Source organism: Rhinolophus hipposideros, assembly GCF_964194185.1.
Source record: "Rhinolophus hipposideros genome assembly, chromosome: 3".
NCBI lineage: Eukaryota > Metazoa > Chordata > Mammalia > Chiroptera > Rhinolophidae > Rhinolophus > Rhinolophus hipposideros.
Window position 1 is genome coordinate 106532621 of NC_138049.1, and position 26321 is coordinate 106558941.

The following is a 26321-nucleotide window of genomic DNA, read 5'->3' on the forward strand; positions in this document are numbered from 1 at the left end:
AATTTATTTCTCACAGTTCTGAGGCTGGGAGTCTGAAATCAGGATGCCAGCACCATCAGGTGAGGGCCCTCTTCTGAGTTCTGCGGCCCTTCTCACTGTATCCTCACTTGGCAGAAGAGGCTAGGGAGCTCTGTGGGGTCTGTTCCACAAGAGCACAAATCTGGTTCAGGAGGGCTCTACCCTCATCACCTAAGCTGCTCCCACAGGCGCCACCTCCTGATATCATCACTGCACTTCAGGATGTTAACATGAATTTTGGGGGGAACACAAACAGACCACAGCCCCAGCGAGGAAGTCAGTAGACTCAAGTTCAGTTGGGTCTAGTTGCTTTCCACCCTGAGGTCAGCCAGGAAGCCTCTGGTGGAGGCAGGGGCACAAACAGTGGACCTGGGATCTTCAGTTGTATACCTGCAGGACAGGGTCCTATCCTGAACATCTGTACTCATACGACATGCAGGCACCATGCAGGATGCTGGTGAGACATCTGCTGAGACAGCAGATGTGAACACTGACCTTGTGGCGTTAATAATCTAGAAGGAAAGCCATGCACCAGGATAGGAGACAAGGGAGGAGGATGGGATGGGGTCTGGAAATCACGGGTTCTCCTTTGGACATTTCAGGTTGAATGGGCCTTCCTCACCAAACTTCTTGAAAAAAGAATTCACATTTGCAATCTCTACTTCCTCACAACCTACTCATTTCCCCCCTTAAATAGGGAGTATTGCTGTCACAGATGTGTCTGGTGCTGTCTTTCTTTCATACCCACTGTTTCTTAACGCTTTGAACAATGCTTTCACTTCCTACTCTCCTGACACTGCTCTCTCAAATAGTACCCAGTGACCAGAAATTACCAGGAGCCAAAATAAATGGCATTTGAACAGTTCTCTGCCTTCCTGAACCCTCCTATGTTTGTCTCTAGACCCTGGATTCCTCACGCCCCCAGGGTTCGTGGACATGCCATCTCTTCACCCTCGACCTCCACACATACCTCTCTCAGCATCTCCCTCCACCTTGTTTGTTCTCCTCCTTTCCCCTGAATGCCTATCTTTGGACTTTTTCTCTTTGAGACTTTCCCTTGAAAATCTCATCCACTCCAAACTCAGACATCATTTCTAATGCTTCTCAACTATAGACTGAAAGTTTGTGTTCCCCTAAAATTCATATGTTGAAGCTTGATCCCCAGTGTGATGGTGGGGCCTTGGGGCAGTGCTTAGGTCATGAAGGTAGATTGTCATGAATGGGATTAATGCCCTTATAAAGAGATCCCAGAGACTCCCTTGGCCCTTCCCCCATGTGAGGACAAAGCTAGAAGACAGCCGCGTACGCACCAGAAGTGGCCCTCACCAGACACCAAATCTGCTGGTGCCTTGATCTTGGACCTCCCAGCCTCCAGAACAGTGAGAAATACATTTCTGTTGTTAATAAGCCGCTCAGTTTATGGCATTTTGTTACAGCAGCCTGAGTTGACTAAGACATTACCTGACCTATATATTTACAGGCAGACACTCTTCCAGGGCCTGTGGAACACACCCACCTGGATCATGCTGCTGGTCCTGTAAACTCAGCATGTTTGAAATCAAACGGATGAAATGCCACTGAACCCCTGCTTCCCTGTCTCTATCAATGGCACCATTTCCCCAGCACCCTTATCTGAAAAGTTGACACCTCCCCCTTCTCCCTCCAGCGTGTACTTTGGGTGCATTGTCACCCCAGTCAATTCTGCCATCACAGTATCTGTTGAATCTGTAACCTTTCCCCCAGCCCTTGCCAGAAAAATGACCTCATCTAGGACGATTGCAGCAGTTCCCCTAACAGGTCTCCCTCCTTCCTGCTCTCCCTACTCCAAGTCTGCCTCCACACTGCCCACTGCTGTCCGGTTATCCTCCCTACACACCCTTGTCCTCCCCTGACACTGCTCAACAGGCCTTTAGGACTCCCTATTTCTTACTCAGTTGTTTACAAAATTTAAATCTGGCCTTCAACCCCTTCCATAACTTAAAATTATCCGGCTTATGTTGACTTAAAATCAACCTAATCTCCAACCAAACTGAATTACTTATCATTTCCACCTCCAGGCCTTTGCCTGGCTGTTCTCAAATCTTAGACCGCTTTCTCTCCTCTCTGCCTATTATAAACCAAATCCTTTGCTGCTCGTCATGTGTTTCAGACCTGATCTAAGCCTGTGCTTAAGATGTCCCTCCCCACTTCACATCTGCCTCTCCGCTTGGCCAAAACTGACGTATCCTTCAAGGCCCAATCTCACCCCCTCACTCCAGCAAGAAGGAATCTCTTTCTCCTACAGGTTGGACTAGAGCAGTGGGTCTCTAAACAGAGCCCCAGGGATTCCTTAGAGCAATGATTCTCAGCCCTGGCTACACATTAGAGTCATCTGGGGAGCATTTAAAAATCCCAACGCCCCAGTTGCATCTAGACCAATTACATCACAATCTCTGGGGGTGGTACTCAGGCATCGACATTTTTTAAGACATCCCCAGATGATTCCCATGGCAGCCAAGACTGCAAATCACAGGTTTGGAGGCACTTCAGGGACCACAAACAAGTAGGGGAGAGCCACAAGCTGTGGCTTCAACCAGAGCAACTTTCTCTAGGAGAAAGGTATCTGGGTCTAAAACCTACCCATTATTCATGTTATCTGCATTTTTTGTTTGTTTTTTGTTGTTTCGTCTCTTCCCACCGGAGACCTTGGTGTACTCACCTTTCCTTGTGAAGGCAGGAGACAAATCTGGCTCATCTCTGGTTTTCGGACACTTATTGGATAAGACCTCTTTGAATTCAATTGAATTAAGTGGAATTCAGCTGAGAAAAAAGTGACTGAAAATGACTTCTCCCAGGTCTCTTTACCTCACCCAGACTCCTCCTTCAGGAGGCGTATTCCAATTTGAGTCTCCTTCCACCTTACCTCCACTCCCTTTGAACATGGTGCCTTTGGCTCTTGCACCCTTATCAACAAAGATTCTGTCCTCCAGCAGAGGCCCTGGCCTCCTCTAAAATCTACTTTGGAGGGCTGGCCCTGTGGCTCAGGCGGTTAGAGCTCCATGCTCCTAACTCCGAAGGCTGCCGCTTCGATTCCCACATGGGCCAGTGGGCTCTCAACCACAAGGTTGCCAGTTCAATTCCTCGAGTCCCGCAAGGGATGGTGGGCAGCGCCCCCTGCAACTAGCAACGGCAACTGGACTTGGAGCTGAGCTGCGCCCTCCACAACTAAGACTGAAAGGACAACAACTTGACTTGGAAAAAAAGTCCTGGAAGTACACACTGTTCCCCAATAAAGTCCTGTTCCCCTCCCCAATAAAAAGAAAATCTTAAAAAAAAAAATCTACTTTGGAGCTCTGATTACCCCATGATGAAATTCTGGGTCACCACTCCCCTTCAGTCATGAAAATTCAGTACCTGCATTGAGCTTTCTTCCCTCTCCCCAGCCACTCGCTTCCTGTGTCAAATCTTTGACTTGATTGGCACCAATAACTACTACCCTTCAAAATATCTTCAGTCTTTTTATGTCACCCCCTCCTCCACCCAGAACCCCATCCCCAAAATCCTTCATCCCCACCCGGACCTCCCATCCAGTGACTCTCTCACTCTTCTTTGATGTTTGATCCCCTCCATTTTGTGCTTCCCTCGTCACCCAGCGTGGATCTCCAGGTTCAACACAGTAATCACCTCTCAGCTCCTGTGCTATATTCTTGGCCCCTCTCCTTCCAACACATTATATCCCTGGTTAGATCCAAGTCAGCCTGCTCCACACTTGCACCCAACAGCTGAATTCGTCTGGGGGAAAACAGCCACACTAACTGGTCTCACTTCCTGGGGGCCCTCAGCATGGCTGCAAGCCCACATTTCCACAGTCAGTTCACATTCCCCAAATCTGAGACCAGTTTCACAAGATGACAACCTTTCTTCTTATTTCAGTGAGGAAATAGAAACTTTCAGAAGAGAACTTCCTCATGACCCCGGCCCCCGAATCTACCAGGCCGTGCATCTCTACCATTTTCACTGCCTTCCCCTTGTGACGCAGAGAAGCTAACCTGTCCCCAGCCCCACCCTGTCTGTCCACTGGGATCCCATCCCTTCTCACTGGCTCAGAAAGAGGACTCTTGAAATTATCCCCCATCTCTCCTACGTAATCAGTTTTCCTCTCTTTTCTGAAACATTTCCATCTTCGAACAAACATACTATAATAACATAGCTTGTCTTTGGGAAGAAAGAAAACCCTAGTTTGCCACTTACCTACGTATAGTAAAAGCATTGCATTCAGAAGAGTGGTTACCCTTTGGTGGGAGGGGAACTCTGATGGAGAGGGACACACAGGGAGCTTCAACAATGGCAGGAAGATTTGTTTTCTTAAGCTGCAGTCATGTTCATTTGGTTACTTTGTAATATATATGTGCCAAGGTTGACAAATCTGGGACTAGACCCTTCAGCAACATACGACCGCAGTTCATCACTCCCTCCTCCTTGAAATGCTTTCCTCGCTTCAAATGCTCTTTCTGGATCCGACCAAAGAAAGTCTTCCCTGGTTCCTTATTTGCTGCTCCTTCGGTCTTCATTGACAGCTCCTACTGCTCCTCCAGACTCTTAAGAAGTAGAGGGCCCTGGGACTCTGTCCTCGGCCCTCTCCTCTACCCTAATCAAGCTCTCATGACTAGCCCCTTACCTGGATTTCCTGCTTCTGTTTTTGATGGATATAGTCATTCCTCCATGCAGAAACCAGAGTGAGCTTGTAAATGCCCAATTCTCCATCTCACTTAGAAGCCTCACCTGGGCCTGTGCAGCCTATCTAGTCTTACTCCTTCCCAGCTCTCTGATTTCATCCCCTCCCACTCTTTCCCTTCCTTCCTCTGCTCAACCCACTCTGGCCCCCTTGCTGTTCTTCCAACTGCTATGAATTTAGCATAAAAATCCAATTCCTTCCTGCCTGGGGTCTTTGGGCTCTTGTTTTTACTCTGGACACTTCCTTCAGATATCTGTGTGTCTGCTCCCTTACTTACATCATTTATGTCTGCACAAACATTGCCTGCACAAGGAGGCCTTCCTTGTCACTTGATTAAAAACAGCACCACGGACCCCTGGGAGCATTTCCTGGCCATTCCCTCAGCCTGTTTCATTGTGTTCATAGCACATGTTACTGCCTGGCATTATATTATTTTTCTTTCTTGATGTACTTACTTATTTATCTAATAATACTACCTGGTTTTACAGAACTGGCATGTGTTTTACTGGTTGATTTTTATTGCCTGTTACCTTCACTTGAATATAAACTACAAGAGATCGGGGCTTTTCCCACTGCCTTATTCCCAGAACCTTGCACAGTGCCTGGCATGGAGGAGGCCCTCAGTACGGATCTGTGGAATGACTGAGTAGGTAGCTCAAAGAGTTATGTGAGGAGAAAATGAGGTGATACACACGAGACGCTTAGTAGGCCTGCTTCTGGGTCATAATGCGGTAAAGAGCAGTTCTCATCTGCATTTTGATGGTTGCTGGATTGGGGGAGTTCAGGGGATGGGTGAGGCGGGAGGGGATTAAGTGGTAGAAATTGGTAGTTACAAAGTTGTAGTGGGGATGTAGAGCACAGCATGGGAAATATAGTCAGTAGCATTGTAATAACTATGTATGGTGTCAGACAGGTACTGGATGAGTGATCAGTCTGTAAGTTACATAAATGTCTAATTACTGTGTTGTACACCTGAAATTAATGTAATGCTGTATATCAACTGTAATAGAAAAACAAAAAAGAGCAGCTCTCATCATCAAACATTTCACTGAGGTAAAGGCTGCCTTTCACTGCTTCGTCCTGCCTGAAAACCCTGCCTATAAGGGAAGCACAAGCAAAATGCTTTGGGAGTGAACAGGAGGAACAATTTTGACATAAATCCCAGAACTGAAAACCACAGAAACCACCAAAACTGAACAGAAGGGGAAATTAATTTAGCCTTTGGAAAGCTGGAGTTTTTGTCTCCCATTCTGATGCTAAATGGCAGAGAGCAAGTGCCCCATATGGTTCCATGGGATGGGTATGGCTGTGAGGCTGTCAAACCTTCCAAGCAGCTCGATGACAGGGCAGCATGAACGAGTATTACAGTGCTCTGGGAAAGCTGAGATTGACAATGCAGAGGTGAGCGATACGGGGCTTAAAGTGACGTTCCTTTCCTTATCTCTCCTGCCTTGTGCTGCTTCCTCTACCTCCAGTAAGTCCCTTCAATCATGGCATGTCAAAATTAAGGCCATCTTCCAAGCCTCAACCCCCTGACTCCTTTCAGATCACCCCCAGTTGGACATAACTTCCCTTCCACTTACCACTTTTGCCCTCGCATCTGGAGTTTTGCTTAACTATGATTCTCTGTATTTATCTCCATGTTCCATTGATGAATTATGAGTACTCAGTAAGGATTATTGAATGACTAAGAAAAGAACCTCACTTTGCCCACTTACAGGGCAGGTACCCTATGCTCTGTGTGTGGACACAACACCAGCTCACCAATCACCTCGCACCAGCTCCTGAACCTCTGCTTGGGTTCTGCCATCGGGTTAGATCTTTACTGAAGGCAAAACAATGCCCTTATGGGATAGGGAAAAGAATGTAGCAGAATATGGCCAGATTCTCTGAGCCACTTTGGAAAGAAGGGACTCAGAAAGAAGGAAGGAAAGAAGTGACTCCAAGTGGAGTGTAAAACAATTATTTGCAGGTAAATCCTCAGAAACGTGTCAGATACGGGTTTTCCCGCAAACTTATCATCCACAAAGCATTAAGTGCCTGCATGATGACTTGGAGGAAAAAAGACGTTTTCTAGAATAGGGTTCATCTTCCATAATAACAGCTAGCCAAACTATTGACTCCTCCCTGCCAAGTCCTTCCATTCCTCCAGATGCCTCTTTGACTTGCTTAACCCAGTCTCCCATAATCTCACTCCCTTTCCAGGGGTTCCTGTGTGCTCCTCCCTGCCGTCCCTCTCATCTGAAGCTGGGGAAATGTCTTAGGTACAAGGTAAGTCACGTCCCAGTTGCACCCACACACTTTGATGTTGGTGAAGTTAGTCCCTGCCACACAAAATGAAGGGAGGGAGCAGAGAGCACTTGAAGTGAGAGGGTGGGAATGAATCCAGTCACTTGGGGCAGAAGCTTTCTTTTCAACTCTTCCCCTCAAGGCTGCTCTTCCATTTCATTCTCAAATCTTTAGGAAAAAGAGAGGAGATGTCGCTCCTTCCTCACTCCCCAGTTTAAGCCTCTATTCCAACAGGTAAGTAAATTCTCATTTGTCATCCTCTTTTTATGTCTTCCTCAGATCCCATGTTCTCTAGACAGGCCCGGGGATCAAATCCTCCTGGCTTCTTTCCCTCCTTCTCCCTGATTCCTTGTTGACTATTCCCAGAGAGCTGAGCCCTGGCATCATGAGACTCAAGGGGCAGGGAGCTGGGAGAAAGCAAGCAGTGTAAGTCAGTCAACATTCATGCAGTGACACTTCGCTGAAGCCTGCGGTCTTTCCATTTCTGAGTCTTCACACCTCGGCCCCTTCCTTTTCTGTTTCTCAAGCTGAGACCTGGGGGAATCTACAGATCTATGAATGTCTCTTCTGGGGACTTCTCAGTCCTCTTCTACAACTTAAATTTTATCTGTGATAGCGTGGTACAGTGTCAGATGCTTGCTGGACTTATCATGGTGATCGCTTCTTTAGGTGTATAAATGTTGAATAACTATGGTGTACACCTGAAAACTAATATAATATTGTATGTTAACTATATTTTAATAGAAGTCTTCTTAAAAACTTAAATTTTGTGTTTTCATTTTGATGGGTTTTTAAAAAAATAAAAATATTTGTTCTGGATGATTTGGATTTCCTTTTTTAGGAGTTTCAGTGCCAACGTTTGTATTTTTTTTCTAGTCACCTTGATGAAAAGGGATCATCTGAAGAGACAAAGTTGACCAGTTAATTCAGTGTTTCTCAATATGGGGTCTAGAGGTGTGTTCTCGGGGGTTCCGTTCTAACTCCTTTCGATGCCAGCAAAAATCTCTCATCCTCAAGGAATATTCCCTCATCCCTCATTCACTCCCATAGCACCTCACATTTCCACATAGCACTGTAATTGCTTATTCTCCTTGGCCAGACTGAAAGTCGCATGAGAGCAGGGACTGTGTCTGTCTCACCAACCTATGTATCCCCAATTCCTAGCATGCTGCCTGGAACATAACAGGTGCTCAATAAGTATTTGTTAAATGAATGAATGAGATGAAACACAAAAGAAATAGAAACGAGTTCCAGCCCTATAGAGTAGGTTGGAAAGGAAAAAAACACACACACACAAAACAAGAGAACATTTCAAAGCAATACATTTGTAGCAGAGTATAGCTTCTTTTAACTGAAAGAAGCTGATCTTTGAAGGGTCATTGGAGTGGCCCTCTCAGTAATACACACATAATACAAATTAGCAATCTTTGTCTGGGCATTAAGGTGTAATCAAACCTTTTGTGACATCTTTCCCCAAAATCTCTGAAATGGATAGGGGAAGAGGAAGGGAGAAAAGATGGATTAATTTTCAACAGGAACCCAGGTATTCCAAGAATCAGAGTACTAAGCCATAGGGGGAGGGGCTTAGTACTCCCCCTTGGCAGTGTACCAAGGTTACTCTGGCACAGAACGCAGAAACAGAACTTGAAAAAAAAGTCTAGGTTAGTGAGTCTCAACATAAAACAGGAGTGGACTGTTTTGACACATATCTGTGGATAATGGTGAAACTACCTTCCCTCCTGACTATCCTGCCATGGTCCTTGTAGTCTGGGGCGCAATGGCAGGGTGTTAAAGAGCAAACTAAATGAGCCCAAGTGAAATACAGAGTGGGATTCTGCTTCCCTGAAGAGCTGTGGTGGCCCAGCCTGTGCAGGGAGCTGGGCAAGCAAGGCTGAATCACAAAGGGACTGTGGGGACAGAGCCCCAGAAAGCAGTTTCCAGGCTCTCGGCCTCACATAGAAAGGTGCTGGCTCGGGTAGTAAATGGCCATCAGATCAGATGGCCATCAGCTGTGGCTAGGTGGCTGTCAGCTGTAACCAGTGAGCCATTAGCCACTAATATCTGTGGCTATGCTAGCAGAGAGATGGGGGCTAGCAAGAGTGGATTGCAGAGAGGTGGATGCCGCCAGTGAGAATATAGTGATATGACTCCCCTACTTATGGCTCCGTGGGTGTTCCTTTTTGGCCTCACCATGTCCTGTGTTCTTATGTGGGGAGCGGGAGCAGAGACCCCGCAGGCCGCCCCGCACGACAGGGACCTACATTTTCTATTAGGAGGAAGAAGACCAGTTTTCCACTGATACAACCAGTGGAGCAGGTTATACCCGTTATATATGCAAAATATAGGACGCACTGAAGGAGCATAGAACAAGGGATAAAGAGAATGAGGTTATTCTAGAATCATACTATTCAAAGTGTCCTCCAGGGACCATCGTCATCATCATCATCATCATCCAAGAGCTTGTTAGAAATACAGAATCGCGGGCCCCACCCCAGACTTCCTAAATCAGAACCTGCAATTTAACGAGTTTCCCAGGTGATTTTTATAGGCTCGTCAAAATTTGAAAGGACTGTCAAAGATTTCTCGAGGAAGAAGAGCTTGTAATGCAATGATGACTATGAGGGAAAAGGTAAGAAGACTCAGGTGGTCCCCCACGGGAATAAGGCCGGTTGAGAAGAAAGAGGACTGAGGGTTTATCTTGGAGCGCCCTGCATAGACTAGGAGAAGGAGCAGGAGAATGGCTACGGCTGGGAGCCCCAAACATAGGGATAAAGTGAACAGCGCAGGGCCTGAGGGCACCAGATAAAAGGACTGATTTGTCTGCTGCCGCTATTATTCGTCACCAGCTCCACCATTCCCCACTCCATCCGCGTTCACCCCAAGCTCCCATTTCAGGACTTTCCAGACTCGCAATAACCAGGCCAGCCGGACCTCGATAGTTCGGTTTGACTTGGCCTAGTTCGGTTGCTAAGGCCTGGAGCTTCCCAGGTGCGGGGGAAATGACGTCATGTCCAAAAGGCGGGGCCAGCAGGCTTCTCCCTCCTCCGGATTGGCTGCCAGGAATCTGAGCAGCTTCGCCGACGTGCGCGCTGCACGGTCAGCTGCCGGTGTCTGATGCCCGCGGCCCCTCCGCCGGCCGGGCTCTCCGCCGGAGGCACGACTCTAAGGACAGTGCTCAGTAAGCACGTAGCTTCGGAAGGAGAGGTGATCCGAAAGGTCCGGCTGTCGCCACCAGGCTAGGCGCCTCGGCGTCCCCGGGGCTTTTTGACTTGATCGGTGTCCGTAGTTGGGGCGGCTACCCGAACCGCAGGGAATTGTGGAATTTATAGTTCTGCGTTAGTTCTGTGTGGACCGAGGCTCGAGGGGGACAGAGATTTTTGGAGGAAAAATTTAAAAAAGAGGACTTTGAGGACCAGGACCCGGATCCCAGAAGGACGGGAAAGGAGTCTAAATAAGAATCCTACCATTAGTATTGTTTTGATTTTTTTTTTTCCAGGTGCTGACCTGAACCTGGTCCATCCCTGTCCCACCAAAACTGTTTACCCACGGTGGAAGGGACCAGGCAACCACATGGAGAGGCCACCAATCATTCCAGTGGGAGAGAAAGACACCTGTCAACCACAAGAACAATGGGAAAAGGACCCCCAGAAGAACCTAGATTCAACTACTCAGATTAGGCAGCGGGCCCCAAAGCCACCTATTGAAGTTCTTGAGCTGAAAGTGAGCCCAGATCCAGCCAGCCAAATTCGAGAGAATCCTCAAGGGACTGAAAAACTGGCTGGTGGACTTGAAGAAGACTCTGATAAGTCTCCTAGATCAGCCAGTGAGATGCCAGAGCCCCTCCACGCTTCTGATCTCTGGTACTGTCCGGATGGGAGCTTTGTCAAGAAGATCATAATCCGTGGCCGTGGCTTGGACAAACCCAAGCTGGGCTCCCGCTGCCGGGTACTGGCTTTTGGGTTTCCTTTTGGGTCAGGGCTTCCAGACGGCTGGACAGAGCTAACTATGGGGTTAGGTCCATGGAGGGAGGAAACTTGGGGGGAGATCATAGAGAAATGCTTGGAATCCATGTGTCAAGGCGAGGAGGCAGAGCTTCAGCTCCCTGGGCACTCTGGAACTCCTGTTCGACTCACACTGGCCTCCTTCACTCAGGGCCAGGACTCCTGGGAGCTGGAGGCCAGTGAGAAAGAGACCCTGGCCCGGCAAGAACGGGCAAGGGGCACAGAATTATTTCGAGCTGGCAACCCTGAAGGCGCTGCCAGATGTTATGGACGGGCCCTACGGCTGCTGCTGACTTTACCCCCACCTGGCTCTCCAGAACGAACTGTCCTTCATGCCAACCTGGCTGCATGTCAGTTGCTGCTAGGGCAGCCCCATTTGGCAGCCCAGAGCTGTGACCGGGTGTTGGAGCGGGAGCCTGGGCATTTAAAGGCCTTGTACCGAAGAGGGGTTGCCCAGGCTGCTCTTGGGAACCTAGAAAAAGCAACTGCTGACCTCAAGAAGGTGCTTGCGGTAGACCCAAAAAACCGGGCAGCGCAGGAAGAGCTGGAAAAGGTGATCTTTCAGGGGAAGAAACAGGATGCAGGGCTAGCTCAGGGTCTGCGCAAGATGTTTGGATGATTAAAAGTTAATACTTAAAAGAGACAGGAACCTGTGAATTGTGATGGGTGATGTGAGACTTTGGGGGGGCTCAGAGGGAATGTTTCAGCCCACCATATCCTATTCCCTGCTTTTGCCTTCCTAGGGGAGGTAGCAGTGGTCTCAGTCGCCTCTTTCCCTTTTTTACCATTAAAAAGCCATATGATCACGTGTGCTCCGCTCTTTCTTTGGTTATTTTGGGGGGTGGGGGTGGGGGTGGAGGGTGCTTATCCACTTCCGAAGATGATTAGAAGCGGTGTAAACTTCTAAATTTAGGATCGGCTGGGGGCGAGGGCAGACCTTTAAATCCTGGGAACTACGTCTCCCAGGGTCCCATTCGCGCATGCGCGCACTCTATGGCCCGGTACTGTGTGTCTCCTGCTGTGCTGCCATTGGCCCGGCCTGTACAGCCGCCTCTTGTAGTGATTCATGTACTCAGTACCCAGGCCTATTACTGGTCCGTTGAGCATCCGTGACGCCCCTTTTTTTTAAGAGTCAACTGATTAGTTGACGATGGGGAGAGGCGGGCCTTGGGAACCCACTCATGGTTGGGGGGGAGGGGGGAAAGATGGCGGAACTGATGCTCCTCAGCGAGATTGCGGACCCGACGCGTTTCTTCACCGACAACTTGCTGAGCCCGGAGGACTGGGGTGTGCGGCGTGGGGCCTGGGGGAGGGGAGAGGGCTGTGGCATGCTGTACCCCTGAGGCACGCAGGAAGGAAGCGGAGGCCCAAGGAAGAAGGCTGGGCAACTACGGAGTCCACCTTTCGAAGGAGGGCGGAGCAGGGGGGCCCGTTGTTCTTTCGCGGGATGCGGGAGTTGGGGGAGACCTCCGCTCCCCACCGAAACGTCGAGTGTTCCGGGGTCGGGGGAGGGGCTTACGTTCTTTGGTTGTCTCACTTTTCACGTGGGCGGGCGTGGGCCTGGCCGAGCCGGTCCAATGAGGGACGGAGCGAGGGCTGTGTGTGGATCCCTAGGCTTGGGCCACCGGCCAACCCCCTTCGCCCCGCACCTCTTGCAGACTGCACCTTGTACACCGGCCTGGATGCAGTGGCCGAGGAGCAGACGCAGCTCTTCCGTTGCCCGGAGCAGGATGTCCCGGTATTGCTCCCCCGGCAGCCTTGTCTCTTAGCCTTGGTGGGTGGGATGGTCCCAGAACCGGACTCATCCCCAGGCCAGAGGTCGTCTGGAGCCACCCCATCTTTCTCACACTCCTGCCATCTAATATCCTCCCTTATTCAGTTTGGCAGCAGCATGCTGGATGTGGGCATGGATGTCAGCCCCCCTGAACCCCCATGGGACCCCCTGCCTATCTTCCCAGGTAAGATATTTTTTGATTCCCTCATCCTTCCCGAAACCCCGATCTTCCCAGTTTTCCAGAAATTATGTAATTCTGTGTCCTCACACTTCCACATGAGTGCACTCCTCTCTCCTCTAACACCTAATATATGTTCTTTTCCCCTTGCCCCCGTGAGGGTGTCCTCCCCTGCCTGTCCTTGGACACTCTTTGGACTCTTCAGGCTCTGCTTGCTGTTTATTTTTGAACTGCTTTTCCCCCCAGATCTTCAGGTGAAGTCTGAGCCATCCTCTCCCTGCTCTTCTTCCTCTCTCAGCTCCGAATCATCGCATCTTTCCACAGAGCCCTCCAGCCAGGTGAGAGAGCCATCGCCCTCCTTCTGCTCCTCTCTGTGTGGCAGGGGCTCTGCTCCCTTCCTTTTACCCATAGGTGCTGAGGATTGATTTGTGTACTATGAGTCATAGGTAGGGGAGCTTCTTCCCTGCCTTTGTCATTTCTTTAACATTCTCATTTGCTACATGCCCACTCCGGTTTCTAGAAGTGAAATGGAATGTTTGTAATATATAGAGATATGTGGCAGCTGTGTTGGGGCTGGGAAAAACAGAGTTGTTAAGTGCTGAAGATCACGGAACTGTTCCTGCTCAAGTTAGCCACTCTGAGGCAATATTTGAATTCATGAGACTTCATCAGCCCTCCCAGGAATAAGGTAGAAGGAGAGAACAAGGGGCCAGAAACAGGTTAGGGAGGCACAAGTTCCATTCAAACCAGAATGTCAGTTAATCGGTGGTTTGTAAGCTCTAAAGCTTTTTGTTTTTGTCCTTACTCTCAACACCTCCCTTGTTTTCTTCTTTCTGCCCTCCTGTTTCACCCCTACTCTCACCAGGCCCCTGGTGTAGGGGAGGTGCTGGTTGTGAAGATAGAGTCCTTGGCACCCCCACTTTGCCTCTTGGGAGATGATCCAACATCCCCGTTTGAAACCGTCCACATCAATGTGGGCCCCACCTCTGATAATCCCTCAGGTAATAATGACCTGCCCCCACCCCCAGGCTTTATGAAGGTAGAATGTGTGTTCTCACTCACATGCGTGTGTGTGTGTGTGTGTGTGTGTGTGGAGGGGGAGGGAGGCAGGCAGCAGGACAAGGAGGAAAAGGTACGGAGCGTAAATGGCAGATAATCGGGAGAGGCCAGGAGTGGGAGGGAAGATTTCAGGAAACCACAGCAGGGGCAGCACCGAAGAGAAGGGAATGATTTTTCTTTCTTTGTCTTGTTCCTAGTATCTTGTTGCGTGATTTAACTTCCTGTTGCTTTACATTTTTTTAAACCTATGGACAGTTTAGGGTATATTTATTTATATTACTTTTTAACCCCAACTTTTTGTTATAAAAAATTTTAAACATATAGAAAAGTGGGAATACTATATAGCCAATTCCTAGATCCTACAATTAATGTTATTTATGCTCGGCTCAAGTTTATGTACTCTTTATGTGTTCATTCAGTAAACATGTATTGAGCACTTGCTCCATGCCAGATACTGGACAGGGTGCAGGGAATGCAAAGATGAGGAGGTGACCACACACTGACCTGAGGATCCTGTAGCATGTGAGGGGAGGAGAGGGACAAGTAGCAGTGAATACAGGTGTGCTGATTCTAGGCGAGAGATCATCACAGGGTGCCATGGAAGCTCAGAGGGGGCATCTCACCTGACTGTGGCTGGATCAGGGATGTGCTCCGGGAGGAAGAGTTTCCTGAGCTGAGTTTTGAAGGACACATAGAAATTGGCCAGCAGAAGAATGCGGGGACCGGCGTGTATATGTAAGGAAAGTACATCTCTTCAGAGTGAATATGAGCAGGGAGTGGGACATGACAAGGAGCGGCAGGGGCTGCGGGCCAGGTGGGGATCCTGCTAAGGGACTCTTAGCTTTTATCCTGGGGGCAGTTGGGTACCTCTGAAGAACCAGGCAGAGGAGCAGTATGATTAGGAAGATGACTGGTGGCAGAGTAGAGAATGGATTGCAGAGAGGCAGGAGGAGGTGGACCAAGGAAGACAAACCCAGTTAATCAAGTAAGATATGTGGATGCTGAGAAGAAGGCAGAAAGGAGGAAGTAGAACACATGAGTTGCAGTGACACCCCCCCCCCCCCGGGCGTTGGAGAGAGGTGGGAGCTGAAAAGGGAGCCTGGGTTTCTGGCAGGGGCAGCCATCCAGTAGGGGTGGTACCATTCACTGGATGGAGACTGCAAGCGCAGGGCCCTCTGGGCGGGGAGCGTGATGAAGTCAGTGCTGGACATGTTGATTCTTCTTTTCTTTTTCCTCTTTTGTTTATTTTTTTTGCTTTTTCTTGTTTGTATTTTTGGGACATGTTGATTCTTGGTTTCACAGTGCCTTCCAGGTTTCCTGGCACTGCCTCTCTCATTGAACTCCAATCAGCAGCAAGAGGGCAAGGGAACCCAATGATGCAATCCATTCATGTTTTGTTTCTGGGCCCCAGAGCAGGGCAGGGAAGGATGGAGAGTGGATTTGGAGGGACAAACAGATCATATCCAGCACATTATTAAAAGTTACAGAGGGGCAAACAAAAAATAGGCTTGAAAAGCCTTTAATAGCAAAAAGATTGTTGATGACTTTACAAGTGGTGGTATTACTGGAGTCAGACTCTCCCCTGTGATTTGTATTTTTTGAGGGCCTGTACTTTACTCATCACTTTGATAGACATGAGGATAAGACATAGTTCTTGCTTTTGGAGAGTCTCATGAGGGTTATAACACATGAGTAATACTAGCTCAAGTAGTGGTCGCGTCTAGGAGGGGATCTGGGTGGCTGAGGATGGAGACGCACTTTTCACTGAATTCCCCTTTGTTCCTTTGGAATTTCATATCACGTGACTGTATTACCTATGCAAAACTATACACTGATTTGAAATTTTAAAATAGCAATAATGGCAATCATATTATTAAGTACCAAAATGAGTGGTATGGACCAGAGATGGTGGCAGACTGTTGACCTTGGGGCTGAATCTGGCCCTTGGATGGGTTTCGTTTCACCTATATGGGGCAATCAACAAGCCTTATAGATAGCTGTAACAGGAGCCATGAAGGCTCAGAGGTGACCGGCTTTGCGATTTGGTGCCTGGGAGGCTGACAGACGTAGGAAAGGAGTTTGTATGAAGGGACAAGGAGTGAGCCCTGTATAAATCCAGTTGAATAGTCGGGCATGAGAATGGAAGGGACAAGCAGGGAGCCTGGGAGTCAGGATCAGGGTGTAGGGGAGCAGTGACGGGTCGACACGCAGACCTGGCAGTTGTCAGCATGGAGGTGTGTGGTAGCATCGGGCCAGGAGGAGGTGAAAGTCCAGCCGGATAGGATGGAATGCTAGACTCTCATTCTCATATGAATGCTAGACTCTCCCTGCTTGGCCCTCCTCTAGTGAATGGACAAGGTCTGTGAGGAAGAAACGGGGAAAGCAGAAGGGCAAGGATAGCCTTGAGGAAAACTGAGCAGTGGTGAAAAAAATGAAGGCGCCTCTAAAGAAGAAAGGCAGTCCTGGGTGAAGGGGTAGGAGGAGAGCCTGCAGATCGGTAGCCCATGGCACCTCTACCTCTGGATTGCCTGCCACGGGCCAGAATAGTTTTATTTGTAGGAACAAGGAGAAATGACTGTGTCTCCCATTTCCCCATCTCAACCCTCTTCTCCTTCAGTGTTTATCTGACATCCAGCTTTCTGTCTCATCCTGCCACCCCACAGAAGTCCAGACCAAGATAGAACCTGTCTCTCCGTCTTCCTCCATCCACTCTGAGGCTTCCCTGCTCTCAGCAGAGTCCCCCACCCAGGTGAGCAGCGAGGCCCCTTCCTCCCTCTAGGCACTACAGTGAGTTCTTCCCAACTCTCGGGTATGAGCTTTTTCTTCTTCAGCTCCTCCTCGACTCTCCTCCTGACTCACAAATTTTCTGGAATGCCCCGTAAGCCTTTCGTAGGAGAGGAGGTACTGGAAGTGAAGACCGAGTCCCCATCCCCTCACGGGTGTGTCCTGCGGGATGTGCCAGGGCCCCCACTTGGAGCTGTCCAGATCAGCATGGGTCCATCCCCCGATGGCTCCTCAGGTAATGGGGCCTCCTCACACCTGGGGTCCCTGGCAAAAGGCCTGTAGTCCTGATAGTCCTACCTTCCTTCCACCCTTCCACCTTCCTTCAGGCAAAGCCCTGCCCGCCCGGAAGCCACCACTACAGCCCAAACCTGTGGTGATAACCACCGTCCCAGTGCCACCCAGAGCCATGCCTCCCAGCACCACCGTCCTTTTGCAGCCCCTTGTCCAGCCACCCCCAGGTACTGAAGAAGGAGGGAAGGAGATGGGCTGTGTTTCCCTTCTAAGGGAGCTCACGGCCTCTGAGGCCTTTGGGTGCTTGGTGTGAGCACAGCATCCACCCGACTTACAGTCCTCTGACCTCTTCCTCCTGCGCACTTGCCCCAGTGTCCCCAGTGGTCCTCATCCAAGGTGCTATTCGAGTCCAGCCTGAGGGGCCGACCCCACCTGCCCCCCGGCCTGAGAGGAAGACCATTGTTCCTGCTCCTATGCCCGGGAACTGCTGCCCGCCTGAAGTGGACGTAAGTTTGGGGAGGGGAGGAGTAGAGCTAGTAATGGGACTAGAAGAGGAAAGTCTGTCATGGAGAACTGTGGAATGAGGAGAGAACAGAAAGTGAGGAAGCAGACACTTAAGGTGATCCTGAAGGTCAGAGTGGACCAGTTTATGAAGCTTTAGGATCCTCATCTTTGTTATCACTGCTGATGGGGGATGGGAGGTGGTCTCAGTAAAGCAAAGGCAGGGGAGTCATTCTGTCTTTGGCTGTGGCAGAAGTTGGAAGAAGGAAGCCGCTTCCTAGGGGAACACCAGTTAAACTGTTCTTTAATTATAGCAAGGTTAAACTTAGGGCCTTAAAAAGGAAAATTGAGAAGACGGAAAACCAACCACCAAGGAGAGTAACTGAGGTTCCTCCAGGAACCAGGATGGAGGAAGTTCTTCCTACAGTCTAACTTCTCTCAGCTCTGAGTAACAGGAGCAGGGAGTGGTTGAGAGAAGAGCCTGAAATGTTTTAGTAGAGAGGGAAAACCCCTCCCCCTCTCTGGGGGTGTAAATAAGGTCAGGAAGACGAGAGTGGCCCCTGTGAGCTTTGGGTAATCAGTGAGCACCTGGAGTTGGGGGATTTAGTTCTCCTCTCCTACCCACCTTTCATTCTCTTCTTGACCCATCTGGGTACCTAGGCAAAGCTGCTGAAGCGGCAGCAGCGAATGATCAAGAACCGGGAGTCGGCCTGCCAGTCGCGGAGGAAGAAGAAGGAGTATCTGCAGGGGCTGGAGGCCCGGCTGCAGGCGGTGCTGGCCGACAACCAGCAGCTGCGCCGCGAGAATGCTGCCCTCCGGCGGCGGCTGGAGGCCCTGCTGGCCGAGGTGAGACCCGTCCTGGGGAGACGCGGGCGGGGCACGCAGGCCCCCTGGGAGGACTCACCCTCTCTCGTGTCTTCCTCTGCGCCTCAGAACAGCGAGCTCAAGTTAGGGTCCGGAAACAGGAAGGCGGTCTGCATCATGGTCTTCCTCCTCTTCATTGCCTTCAACTTCGGGCCTGTCAGGTGAGCCTCCTGCCTCCCAGACCCTTCAGGCTGGAGCTCACCCGCGCAGCCGCCTAAATCCTGCCGGGGCACAGGCCTTCTCATCCCACACACACAGATAGCTCCGGTGTCCCTTCTTGTTCCATGATTTCTCTCACAGATGGTAGGTCCTGGGCTAGGTAGGTGATGGTGATAACATTGATAAAAACAGACTCCTAAGTGCTCCCTGAGTTCTAGGCCCTAGGTTAAGCACTCTCCTTTCCTGGTGTTTCCTGGCCCTGGGAGGTAGGGACTGTTCTCATTCCCATCTTACAGGTGAAGCGAGTCAGTCCTGTAGCACAGATTGGTACCCAGGCGGGCTGCGTGCAGAACCTTGCTCTTAAGCAGCCCTTCATAAAGCTGGAATCCTTCTATGCCCACAGCATCAATGAGCCTCCTTCGGCTCCCGCCTCTCGGATGAGCGAACAGGAGCCTCGACCCCGGAGACACTTGCTCGAGTTCTCAGCACAGTTGCCGGTTCATGGAGTTGAGCCCCGCCAGAGCCCCACGGAGCCCCAGCCCAGCCCCGAAGACCGGCCAAGCTTCAGGTGAGGAGAGGGCCCTCTGTCAGGGGTGCTGAGTGTATCTTCGCCCCCCAGATTTACCTTTTATTCCTGAGGGAGCCAGACTTGCTCTCTTGCCATCATTGCCTTCTCTATTGACGGGTGTGCTGGCAGCGTGCAACCATTGTGTCCCCTTCCCCCGCCCCCGCCTCACTCCAGGAACCTGACAGCCTTCCCCGGGGGTGCCAGGGAGCTGCTGCTGAGAGACCTGGACCAGCTCTTCCTCTCCTCTGACTGCCGGCACTTCAACCGAACCGAGTCCCTGAGGTGTGGGGGACTCACGGCTGGGCCATCTTCCCTGTCATGCCAAGGCCGCTCTGCAGATGGCCGGGGCGTCCCCGAGTGCTGCAGCCCCACCTGTCCTTGTCTGCTCTTCTCCCTCCTGGGGCGGGTGAGGGAGGTGGGAGCCTTGGGCTGGCACCGAGGTGCCCCCTTCTCTGCTTCCTCAGGCTTGCTGACGAGCTGAGTGGCTGGGTGCAGCGCCACCAGAGAGGCCGGCGGAAGATCCCTCAGAGGGCCCAGGAGAGACAGGTGGGAAGGAGGAAGGCCTCTTGCTCATTAAAGGCCACTTACGTCGTTAAAAGTGGTGTTTTTATGAAATATAAAGACTTTCTGCTGTCAGGTATGGCGTACCAGTAAGTGCTTTAAGGAAAATAGTATATAAAATAGCGATTGTTCCTATATTTTGCCAAACGTGTGGATAAAAATAAAACAGTATAGTTACCCATGCAACTGCTATTAAGCAGGTGGCAGTTTGGAATCATGCAGACAAACCATCTGGTTGACGAAAATTTCATTTTTTATAGATCTCTTCTTAGAACATAAAGAGGAAGGCCTCTTGCAGACAAGGGCTTAGGGTCCTGGGGGATTTTGAGGGAGCATCTCATGCAGGTTTGAGGAATTACTGAGGAAGTGGAAGGGTGGGTGTGAGGTGGCGTCAGCTTCCAGGGGCCGTCTGTCTCTTTCCCTTTTCCCTTCACCCTCTTCAAATCCTTAGATACTTCTTCTTCCAGAAGTCTCAGCTGCGGAAGAAGTTGCCTCCAGTTAAGGCAGTCCCCACCCACCCCCCTGGGCCCCCAGAGAGGTGAGTCTGTGTGTGTGCTGCCTTATCATGTGCGGTTCCTTTCTAAAGAGCTGTCCAGTGCTTGTCACCATTGCCACCCATGGTGTTCTACTTCCCTCGTCCACTGGGGGTCGCCTGTCTTTTTCTCTCTCTGTTCTCCCTGCTTCCCTAGTGGGAACTCCTGGGTCCTGGTCTTAGTTCCTCCCAAATCCTGTTTCCCCACCTGCCTAGGGATTCTGTGGGCCAGCTGCAGCTATATCGCCACCCAGACCGTTCGCAGCCAGAGTTCCTGGATGCAATTGACCGACGGGAAGACACATTTTATGTCGTCTCCTTCCGACGGGTGAGTTCCTCCTCTCTGTCCCATCCCTGTCACCCTGGGTGTTCTAGCAGTCTGTCTTCAGGTTGAGGCTTAAAAGTAGCGGTGGGGAACCTGCCAGCATCTTCTCCTCCCTCCGTGCCTGGCCCCTCTGTTTCCCAGGACCACTTGCTGCTCCCAGCCATCAGCCACAACAAGACCTCTCGGCCCAAGATGTCCCTGGTGATGCCTGCCATGGCCCCCAATGGTAATTCTTTCCTTACTGGGCATGGGGAGGGGTCCTGAAATTGAGGAAGGGGGAGGTTCTGCTATGGAGACCCAGTGTGAGGAGCTGAGGGGAGACGGAGAGGAGAGTGGGGCATTCCAGAGCGATGCTAGATTCCTGGGTGAGAAGAAGCAGGAAATGGGTGGAGAGAAGAACAAAATGCAGGAGACTGCTGGGAGGATGAGCAGGTGCGGGTCCGTCCTTTGTGAAGGGGTTTGGGTAGGTGCTGGGCAGAGGGGTCGGGCTGGGAACCTGCCAGACTCTCACCTCCTGTTTCCTCTTGGTGTCCTCTCCTCTATAACCTCACACTCTTGTCATTTTCTTCTATTCCTTTCCCTCTCCCTGCCTCCCACTCCATCCCTACTTTCTCATTTAACTCTTACTATGGACCCATCTTGTCACCATCGTCTTTTCCTTCCTTTCTACCTCTGCTTTGCTGACCCTTCCTCTCTGTAATTCCCCCCTTCTCTTCCGTAATTCCCCCCTTCTCACAGAGACCCTGTCGGGCCGGGGGGCCCCTGGGGACTATGAGGAGATGATGCAGATCGAGTGTGAGGTCATGGACACCAGGGTGATTCACATCAAGACCTCCACGGTGCCCCCCTCGCTCCGAAAACAGCCGTCCTCATCCCCAGGCAATGCCACAGGTGGCCCCTTGGCAGCTTCCACAGCCAGCCAGGCGCACCAGGCCACCCGTCAGCCCCTCTACCTCAATCATCCCTGACCCCTGCCTCTCACACTCAGTTAGAATGGAGGGGGGCAGTGACCACGTGCGACTGTTCCTAATTCCCCTGATCCCTGGGCTTGGGCGATTGGTAAAGGAAGGACATATGTAGAGGTGAGGAGGTTCACCGCTCTTCTCACCCCTTTTTGGAATATAGGGCTCCTCTCATTTCTCTGAACCCCTAATCCCTGCTTCTTTCTTTGACGGTATCGAGTGAGGGTAAGGTTTGGGGTGGGTGGGCCCTTGATTCTTTTGCTTCTCTGTTTTGGGGGTGGAGATGGGAACTTAGTCCCCAGGTGGGACAGGGACGTTTTTGCATTTTGGAGCTCGTTTCTGGGAGTAAAGGAAAGGTGGTGGAGGGAGATCAGATTTATGTATGTGCATATCTTTAATTATTAAATAAACAACTTGGAGGGAGTTAAAGGAATGGTGGCTGCCTTCCTGGCTCGTGAAGGGGAATTGGGGGAAAGTGTGTTCTCTAGGGCCCTTATATCAGAGAATTAAGCACTGAAGACAGCTGGCTCTGGGGCGGGGTGGGTGTCGGATCACAGACCTCATGTCATCCCCTTGTTCCCGCCCCTGCAACACTAGGGTATGTGTGTGCAGGCAGGGGTGGGGGGGGGGCGGTTGGATGGGGCAGGGATGTCCCATGGTGTGACAGCCAGGATACAGATCCCTGGAATGTCCCTGAGTAAACAGGAAGGACAGGGGGCTCCACGCCCTTTGGGGTGAGCAGCCTCCCTGGGTCCCTGCATTCTAGCAGATTCTCCCTCCCTCCCTCCCTCCCTCCTGTCTCTTTCCAGGACAAACAGTCAAGCTGGAGCCAGAAGGCTGTGAGCCAGAAAGGAGGGGCCACAGTGGAGAAGGGGGCGGTGTTTGGAGGGGAAGGGGAACATCTTTCAGCCCTGAACTGGGGACACTGAGTCTTGAGTGTCCAGTGGAAAGAAGAGGACAAAAGTGGGTCCAATGGAAGGGGCTGTGCTTTCTAATTAGGAGGAAGGAAAGCAGGACAAAGTGTGAGGGGCCACATCTCACTCAACCTGCGGGGATCCCTGTCAGCGGCTCCTGTCCAGCAGTGCCTCTGGCCCAGCCCTGCAGGAGTGTCGGGTCAGCTGGAGGATTGGGCCGGGCCTGGGCTCAACGCCCAGATGACTGGACAGGGGCCACCTAGGCCACAAGCCCAGGCCTGAAGGAGGGGGAAGAAACTCACATGTCCAGCCAGGCTCCCCATCCCCATTACTGTGTTTGGGGTGAAAACAGACTGAGTAACTGTGGCAACCTGGAACTAGGGCTCCCAGGAACTAGGCCTGTCCTCCCTCCAGAGGGCAGCCTGGCTCCTCAGCTAGCACTTCCTGTCCCAAGGTCCCTCAAGCCTTATCTGGTCTATCCAGGCCGTGAGTGCAAGGACAACGAAGGTTTTGGCTGCAGACCACCTGAGTCAGCTTTTCTTAGTGGATGTCCTTGCTGTGTAACTTAAACACCCTAAGCCTTAGTTTCCTCCCCTATTATACGGGGTGCTCCTACCACTTCTCAGGGTTGCTACAAGGATGGGGACGATGCTCCCAGAGCCGGGTCCATAGCAGATACACCTTTCCCTCATCCCTTGCCCAGTTCTCCACTTACAGTATCCTCTTCTCTCGAGTCCTCTTCTGTCCCATTGCGTCCATCACCATTTCATCGCTCGCTTTCCTGACCCCAGCTCAGGAAAGTGTTTGAAATGTTGGCATCTCAGACTGGGGGCTCTGGGGTGGGACACGCACTCCTTTGGCTGAGTGGCAAGGGACAGCTGGCACTTTGGTGTGAATTGGGAGTCAGACTCTTGTCTGAGGGAGCGGGGAGGTAGGAAGGATAAGAGGCATGGAGAGTGTGTGCCCTGGGGGTTGAGGCAGGGCAGTCTTGGCTGCTGCCCTGTGGGCCCTGAGGACCTCCAGCCCCCACAAGGCCACCTCACATGGTAGCCACTGTTTCCTGTCCCTTCTGTTGACCCTTCCTGTCCCAGGCCCACTTTTTCTTTCTGTTCTGCTATTTTCCTTCCTCAGGATCCTGCGTTTTGTCCCTCTTATCATCCCTGACCCACTGTCTCTCCCTCTCTTTTCTCTAGATTTCTTTCTGCCTTTCTTTGCCCTCTACCCCATTGTGAGTCATTACCTTTTGACCCATTATTCTTTGTGCGTTTTTTGTTTCTTGCTGCTTTAGTGTTTTTCCCTCCCTTCTCCTCTGCTTCAGTCTCTTTTCCCTTTCTTTTTCCTTGGTCTTCTCATCTCCTGCTGCTGCTGACCTTGTTCTCACCTCTGTTTTCATGCCATCCTGTCCTGGGTCCCCTTCCACTGCTTTGCCCACGTTCTTGTCCCTCTCCATGACTTCCTCTGTCCTCCCACTTCAGCCCTCTCCTTCTTCCTCCCCCTTCTCCCTTCACTTCCCCACTCCAGTCCTCTGTGCTCTCCACAGCTGTGGGGGCCAGGACTGGAGAGCCTAACGTTTGCCTCATCGTTCTGCTATGGCTTCTGGATACGGCACATCTGGATTCCGGGGCCCAGATGTGTGGTTGCCACAGCGACCTCGGTCCCTCTGGTAAACATGGGCGCCCACCCGCCCCAGAGCACAGAACAAAACAATTGTGTGACCTTCTTTTGTCACGAGATAGAAATGTCCTCCCTCCTCCCTTCTCCCCACACCCATATCTCCAGGCAAAGGAAGTTCTAAGGGCCCAAAATCTTTCTTCCTGTGGCCCTCTTGCCCCCTTCCTACCTGAGCCTCTTAGTTCTCTTCCCATCTTTCAGGCTCAGTCTTTTCTCTCCAAGTTCCCATCCTCACTATCTCTCACCCCCAAATCTCAATGACGAACTGTTGACCCCGTCTAATAGTTGGCAATTTCTCCTAACTGAATCTGCATACTAACGATGCAGAAAGCAGCTCTACAAATCCAGGTCACCACCTCTCCTCATGTCCTTCCAGAAGCCCCTGCATTTGTTTCCATCTTAAGTTTTTAGTCTTTCTGGGGCTCTTCTTCAGGGAGGGGAGAGAATACAGTCTTGGGAATCAGAAAACCTGGGCTGAGGCCCAGCATCATCGCCACCAGCAAAGCCCCTTGGACATGTCACTTAACATCCCCGAGCCTCCCTTTCCTCGACCACAAAGCGGGATTAATAAAATGCCTGCACTGTGTAGGAAAGTGCTTTGTAAACGGAAGCCCAGTACAAATGTGTTCTGTCTTTCCCTCTCGGGGACTGCTTCCTTGGATCCCAGCTCCTGGCCGGTCTTCCGCCCCTCTCCTTATCCTTCAGCTCCTTGCCCTTAATTGCCCTTACTCTTCTTTGTCTTCCTTCCCTTCTCTTTGTCTTTCCCTTTCCTCCCTATGTCTTAGCTCTTATGCTCTTATGTCAGGACAGAAACTTAGAGGTTCATTCAAGGAGGGAGGCCCAGAGCTGAAGACACCTGGCCTGAGGGGTCAGTGAGCAGTCGGCGCACGTGCACAGTTCTCCACAGTGCCCCAACCTTTGAGCCTGTCACCTGGACAGCTCAGGGAAGGCAGCCCCACACAGTTTCCCTGCCTTCATACCTGGGGCTTCGTGCCATCCTTGCCCAGTCCTTTCACAATTCAGTGCTGATGCGCATTTCTCAGGCGCCTGGTCTGTGCAAGGCTTGGTGCTGTCCTGATGAGACAAAACATATATGAGACATAAGCTCCTGGACAGATGTGAAAACCTAAATTCCAGGGGCTTTCAAGTTTTGATTCCCCTGGGTTTAAAATCCAGGGGAATCAAACTTTAGACAGTGATTATCTCAGAACCTGGAATTATGCCTGTCAAACTTCCAGTAGCTTCCTCAAATGTCTCGATAGCTTGTAAACATCTGGAATCCGCGCTCCCCTCTGGGGAGTTTGGCACCCTGCCTGTCCCCAGCAGTGGACTTCAAAACACCCTAGGACCACCCTTCCAGCTCCTGCTTCTGTCCAGGGTCTTCCGGTCACTCTGTGGGTCAGCTATACTTGATGGCAGCCATACTTCCTAAATAACAAAACCAAGACAAGGCACAGGACAGAAAAAATATATATATATGGGTATGACCACAGGACAGAATTACTGAAATAGGGGGGTGGGTACCAGAGGAAACCCATTCTGTGTGCTCTCCCCATGTCACATATCATGCTGTTTCAGACCCTCACCCTGCCCTTTACTTTCCCCCACCCCCGCCCAGAGATCTCAGGGAAGCTTTTACCTACTCTAGGCTCTGGGGGCTTCTGGCCAAGGCAGAGGAAGGAAGCTGAGTCCAGCTCCGTCCAAAATTCTGACTTCATCTTCCCATCAAAGCCAGGAAAAAACAGCCACACACACACACACACCCAGACACACGGACACACACAGGGACACCGTGCGAGAGCCTTTGTCCTCAGCCACCGGGAACTAACGACATCTAGCACAGCTGCCGCTGGCCCCGTGTGCCCTGGCCCAGGAACACCACACCTGTAACAAGGGGGATCTGACGTGGGTGCAGACACCTGTGCCCCAACCCAAGTGGCAGCATCAGCCACATACAGACTCGGGCAAGTCCCTTTCACTTGTGACTTGGCTGAGCTACTCCTCAGTGGTGAGGTTTAGAGCAGGGTAGCAAGAACTCTATCCTCAGTGTGAAACATGGGGTGGAGTCTCCCTCAGCCTGGCTATTTCTCCTCTGTGTCAGAAGTCTTCTTTTCAGCCCCTTGTCAGCGCAGCAAGCCCATGGGGGAAATGAGGCCAGAGGAACAGCCAGCAGGCTTATGTGGGTGTGTCTGCTTCCCGCCCTCTGGTGTCGGTCT

At 51.1% G+C, this 26321-nt stretch overlaps 2 protein-coding genes across 4 annotated transcripts; both read left to right on the plus strand.

The window, feature by feature from the left end:
- Positions 1–10082: 10082 nt before the first annotated feature.
- On the plus strand, positions 10083–11832 carry FKBPL (FKBP prolyl isomerase like). 2 transcript variants are annotated; one of them, XM_081044550.1, is made up of 2 exons: positions 10083–10199; positions 10518–11832. In XM_081044550.1, exons 1-2 carry the CDS (start codon positions 10136–10138, stop codon positions 11639–11641), a joined length of 1188 nt encoding a protein of 395 aa, XP_080900676.1. In that variant the 5' UTR covers positions 10083–10135; the 3' UTR covers positions 11642–11832. The 2 variants fall into 2 exon arrangements, with proteins under 2 accessions (XP_080900676.1, XP_080900677.1); XM_081044551.1 differs by having other exon boundaries at positions 10099–10237; positions 10518–11822.
- A 371-nt stretch (positions 11833–12203) lies between these two features.
- Positions 12204–21953, plus strand: ATF6B (activating transcription factor 6 beta; the record flags this gene model as incomplete). Of its 2 annotated transcripts, none has more annotated exons than XM_081045140.1 (18): positions 12204–12309; positions 12681–12760; positions 12902–12980; positions 13221–13312; positions 13840–13975; positions 16697–16782; positions 16917–17052; positions 17144–17275; positions 17421–17554; positions 18210–18395; positions 18483–18574; positions 18976–19140; positions 19315–19422; positions 19605–19777; positions 20153–20239; positions 20450–20561; positions 20700–20784; positions 21297–21953. In XM_081045140.1, the coding sequence occupies 17 exons, from the start codon at positions 12204–12206 to the stop codon at positions 20761–20763; spliced, it is 1968 nt and encodes a 655-aa protein (XP_080901266.1). In that variant the 3' UTR covers positions 20764–20784; positions 21297–21953. The 2 variants fall into 2 exon arrangements, with proteins under 2 accessions (XP_080901266.1, XP_080901265.1); XM_081045139.1 differs by having other exon boundaries at positions 19605–19686; positions 20169–20239.
- Between the last annotated feature and the right edge of the window lie 4368 nt (positions 21954–26321).